This window comes from Monopterus albus, unplaced genomic scaffold (assembly GCF_001952655.1).
Source record: "Monopterus albus unplaced genomic scaffold, M_albus_1.0 scaffold147.1, whole genome shotgun sequence".
Taxonomy (NCBI): domain Eukaryota; kingdom Metazoa; phylum Chordata; class Actinopteri; order Synbranchiformes; family Synbranchidae; genus Monopterus; species Monopterus albus.
In genome coordinates, this window is record NW_018128027.1 from 16,446 (window position 1) to 22,030 (window position 5,585).

Consider the following 5,585-nt stretch of genomic DNA (forward strand, 5'->3'; position numbering starts at 1 on the left):
CTAATTTAGCAGAGCAGCTTCAGGTCGACAGGTATGTGAAATGTGTGTCTCAGAGACACTGGGCCACACATAAACAGTGCTGCGCAAGTAGAAAATACATTATAATATGCAATGACAAAATTATATAGTTTCCTTTGTGGTGGAGAATCTTTAAATTGTAATGAATGGCACAGGCAGTAATTGGTATGTGAGTTAATAGATTGGGGAAAGAGACCATTATGCTGAATTATTAAGCTGTTTAATTAAGTAGTTTGCTTTTGGACCTTTTAGTTTTTCCTGGTTTCCGATTCATTAAGCTAATTGAAACTACTTCTAGACCTTCTGAAAACTACTTAATGACTTAAAAGAACACAACTGTGTAAAAAGATGTTTAATCTTTTAAGACAATACCCATCTATAGATGCATTCTGAGCTATTTGAGAGAAACTATACTCATAATAGGAAGCATAAAAAAACTACAAAATATCTTTTCCCCCCACTTCAGTTTATTCATAGTGAGTTTATGCAGTGGTCATAATCTCGACAGCTGGAGAAGAATCCCACCTACTGACCTTGAAACTGTGCAGCTAGTGTGTTTCACCATCAGTCCAAGATAAGTTAACATGGGAAAACATGAGCTCACAATGCACTGTCCATTGAGAACGTCTGCTTCACATCTTTTTCACCCGTTTCTTGGGTCTCTGGTTGAAGATGGGTGACGTGCCCATCAGGGAGTCGGGTGAATGTGAGGCGTGGCTGCCATCTGATGCTGCACCCCCAGGAGAGGGTGCCATGGCTCCTCCCGACTCGCTCATGGTGGACATTGGCCCCCCTTCCTCAAACATGTCTCCACCCAGAACGCTGTGGTGGTGGTGATGGTGGTGCTGATGATGGCCAGCACCCTGGCCCTCCTCGCCATCTTGCGGCTCCATTTTTACCTGTGGCCAGAGAGGGGAGTTGTTGGCCCCACCACCGCCTTGTAAGAAATGAGGAAAAAAAAATAAATAAATAAAAACTATTGTGAATTGACATGCTTGACACCCATCTACACTACATCATGATGATCCTTTGACTGTACTTTACAGATGGGATAATGTTTGCATGTTGGTATGTGATGCCCTTTTTTACACCATAGCGTTTTGTTTCTTCCCAAACAATTCAACCTCATTTGCATTAGTCCACAGAACATATTTCCAGTGGTCTTGTGCAGTGTCATGGTGCTGTTTGAAAAACATGAGGTGAGCTGCAGTTGTTTTTTTTTTTGGAGAGGATCAACTCTCTGTAAAAGCTGATATTTTTATATGTCATGTCAACATGAAACATCAACCCAGTGGTGAAAGGAGTATCATGGTGTGGGGCTGCTTTGCTGCCTCAGGACCTGGACCACTTGCCATTGTGGAGGGGAAATTTTATTCCCAATTTAATCAAGGAATCCTACAGGGTAATGTAAGGGTGGCTGTCAGAAGGCTGAAGCTCAGAATAAGCTGGGTGATGCAAAAGGACAATGACCCTAAACACTGAAGTAAATCTACTACAGAATGGCTTCAAAACAGGAAAATCTGCCATTTGGAGTGGCCCAGTGAGAGTCCAGCCCTTGACACAACAGAGATGCTGTGGAAGGAATTCACACCAGATGTCCTAAGCCTGAGCTGAAGCAGTTTTGTGAGAATGGTCAAAAATTCCTCCTTAACATTGTGCAGGTCTGATCCGCACCTACACGAATTGCTTGTTTGAGGTTACTGATGCCAAAGGAGTTTCAACCAGTTATTAAATCCAAGGGTTCACTTACTTTTTCCACCAGTACTTTGAATGTTTAATAAGTATGTTCTAGACATGAAAAATAATAATTGTGTAAGCACATTTTATCAATATTTGTGACTCAGATGAAGATCAGATCACAATTTGTGACAAATTCATGTTGAAAACCAGGTGTTTCCTAATGGCTCACTTACTTTTTCTTGCATACAAATAAATTTCACTAGCCAACAACTACAGACTAAATATATGATCATGTTTTTATAACATTATTTACTCTCTAGCAGAAGAGTGAGTGAATGAAAACTAGATTATGTTAACAACTCTACTGGAAGGATCTTATGAGAAGAAATCTTACTAGGGGGTGTCCAAGTTAGGCATGAAGGAGGCAGAAAGGCTACCTACTGGTTAAAACCACCTAATGATTTACTTAAGCTACAATACTGCAGCACCTTTAATTGTTCACACAGTACATCCAAAACTAAAGGTTTAAACTGGAGAGTGTGCACACATCAATCCCCTCTTCAGAAAATTCTTCATGAACACAGATTATAAATTTGATCTGGTATGATGCTCTGACCTGAGGTATGAGGAGAATGGTCACCATCCAAGCCTGAAGTCAACCTCTCACCATGGGCCCCTAGAACACCCATGGGCAGAGCCTGGTCTCCTGAGGCCAGGTCAGCCTCTGGCTCTTCGCTCACAGGAAAGGAAATGTCACTCACTGGCTCCTCCTTGATCCCCGGGGGCTTGGAGTCCTACCAGAGGCCTGGGAACTTGAGGGTCCTGCGCAATATCTTAGCTGTTCCTGGGACTGCACTCTTCTGGACAGAGATCTCAGATGTTCCTGGGATCTGTTGGAGCCACTCTCCCAGTTTGGGGGTCACAGCCCCCAATGTTCCTATTACCACGGGGACCACTTGTATTTCTTTGTATTTCTTGAGCTTCCCGTGTTCCTTCTTCCTCATGTTGCTATCGCTTGGGATTGCTACATCTATCACTACGGCCTTCTTTTTCTGGTTTGTCCACCACTACTATGTCCGGTTGGTTGGTCATTACCAGTTTGTCAGTTTGTATCTGGAAGTCCCACAGGATCTTAGCTTGGTCATTCTCAACCACCTTTGGAGGTGTATCCCATTTTGACTTTGGGACTTCCAGCCTGTACTTGGCTCAGTTTTCCAAAATATGAACCACATTGACAAAATATCGCTGAACACCATAAACAAAATGAAATAGGTGTTATGCATATATAACTTCATTAAAGTATATGTCATGATATTTATATTCACTGATATAAGAAATTTTCTAGAAAGTCAGTTTGTGTAATAAAAACGTGCAGGAATGTCTCTTTTGTCTTAATTCTGTGAAACAAAGACATGAGAAATACTTCCTCACTTAAATGCAAAAATCTTTTTAAAAAATCTTATTGATCAGCAAAACCCACAATAACCTAACACAAACAGATATATGAAAAGGATTGATACACTGTATAAAGTGTATGGTAAAATTTAGAATGGTGGATAAATCTTCTGTCAAATAACATCATCTTATGAAGGTTATGACCCATTGCCAAGCTCACCTGCAGCATGTAGCTGTGATAGTCCTTGATCCGCACTTGCCAGAAGCGCTGCAAGGCCAGCACACTGCCGATGCCCACCTCATGGAACACTTGTTCCACCACATCTGGGAATGAACTGGCTCCTAGCCTTGCCTCTCGGTCCACTGCCACCCGAAGCAGGCGGGTTAGGTGCAGGTAATGCTCATGGACCAGGTCGGTCAGAGTCTCCAGCACGCTCTCCTGAGTGGACTCAAAGCCAGCGTGGGCCAGGATGGTGGCCACTGACTGATAGAGCAGCTGCCTGCAGGAGGGCCAGCTCAGCTCTGTGACAGGCTCTCCTTTACCCCTTTGAATGAAAGAGCATACATGATAAGAGGTTGCTAAATTAATTGAGATTATATCTGTGAAATGTTAGATACATAAAAAAATTACTAGATCTAAACTATGAGTGGCTATGCCTACAATTTAGATGCTTCAGCAGAAATACAAGGTATGTAATCACAAAGAAGAACTGTAGTCTTAGCCCAACTAGCCTCAGAGTAACTCACTTATAGAAGTCACTTTCAGGGTCACTGTGGCAGAGCTGGAAGGGTTGCCGGGGGCCTTTGCTGTCCATGGGTAATAGGTCATCTGGCATGGCAGGTGGAGTGGGAGCACGTAGGGGCAGGTTGGTATCAGCCTCCTCCAATTTGCTGCCTCCTTCAGAGGTCACTGAGCTCTGGCCCTGAGCTTGGGCTTGGGCTGCTACTAAGAGGCCACGGAGGCGGCGAGTGTGCTGACACAGCTGAACTGTGTGGATGGTGAGGCTGCAGGGCTCTGAGGGGATGTCCAACATTGTGGTGGGCCGTGGACGCTGGGCCGAGGGCTGGTGCAGGGGAGGGTCCTGCATCTCCACAGAGCGAAACTCACGCTGGAGCAAGTCAAAGGAGCTGCGACTTGGAGGAGCCCCTGCAGGTCCAGGGATCTCTCCCCAGTAACGCATCATGATGAGTGGTCAAAGACACAAGGTGGATTTAAACCAGTATCAAATCTGGGAACTGTGAAAAGGAAGTCACTACTGAGAATGAATTGGGTACATACAAAAGTGGCTGATCTGTCAGTGATCATCACAAAACAAACGCATATAAAATAGGTACAGCATTAATTCAGATTGCATACCCAATCTTAAAAATAATCTTGCAGCTCTGGTTTTCCCAAGATAATTTAAAAACGTGAAGCGTTAGCTGCCTATCTGCTCCCACATTTTTTTTACTATTTAAATAAAATATATTTAATAATAAACTTTTTGCACTGCCTTTGTTACGAAAAAAATTTAACTTCTAAGGTTAGAGGCTAATAGGTGTACTTGATACGTCTCGAATTGAAGAGTAAATTGCAATGATTCTCTTAATATCTCAAGTTAAGATTTTATTTGCCAAATAGCAAGACAACTCAGAATGTCAGACGTCTGGAGTTTGGTATTATATGAACATAGAAGAGACAGTACATCAGCAAACACCTCTTACTCATAAAAGAGCAAATGGCCTACAGATAAATTACAAACTACTTATCCGTTTAAATCGCAAATATTAACTCACATTACAAATGTAGAGATGAGACGTCTATTATTACTTGGAACCAGCGGTTCGTGTACCCTCTAAGGAAGTTGCACATGGACTAGACTTTCTCGTCCTTGTTATAAAAAACCTCGGGTTAACAGCTGAACAAGCTGTTTAGTTCCTCCACAAAGTAGTTCTTTTTACGGGTATAAAATGAAAAATTCTCTTAACCTGCAGTATAGTTGTATTTTAAAATATTTTCTAGCCACTGGTTTTCGACCACCTTCGTCTTCTTCTCCTTCCTCTTCTGTTTCTGCTCCTCCTCCTCCTCCTCCTACTTCTCCCTCTCCCTCTCCCTCTCCCTCTCCAGTGCTCCTTCTCCTGCTGATTAATTGCGGTTGGCAACCAGCTTTAAGCGCATTACCGCCACCTTCTAGACTGGAGTGTGGATCCATCATCTATCACCATACTCTCGCCATCTTTCATTACCGGATGTTCAACCACTTTCCTACTGCCTGACATTCTTTTAATCATACCCCATACTTGTTCTATAGGGGTGCTTCTACCTAACGTATCACAATATGCCTTCCAATATTCTCTTTTACACTTCACTTGCTCTCTTCAGTCCATTATTTAAGGCTAACGGGGCTCATAGATACAATTTCACTTCTGGTTTAAATTTCAGAATAAGTTTTTTCGTACATCGCATGTTTCCTCATCTTTATCGGTCTCTTGCCTCTAAACGGCAACGAATG

At 42.7% G+C, this 5,585-nt stretch overlaps 1 protein-coding gene across 1 annotated transcript; it reads right to left on the minus strand.

Moving 5' to 3' along the window:
* Positions 1 to 465: 465 nt before the first annotated feature.
* supt7l (SPT7 like, STAGA complex subunit gamma) lies at positions 466 to 5,161 on the minus strand. The gene is given in 5 exon segments (XM_020614547.1): positions 466 to 955; positions 2,315 to 2,536; positions 3,298 to 3,638; positions 3,841 to 4,329; positions 4,870 to 5,161. Coding segments are annotated over 4 exon segments (1,305 nt in total). The 5' UTR covers positions 4,278 to 4,329; positions 4,870 to 5,161; the 3' UTR covers positions 466 to 650.
* Between the last annotated feature and the right edge of the window lie 424 nt (positions 5,162 to 5,585).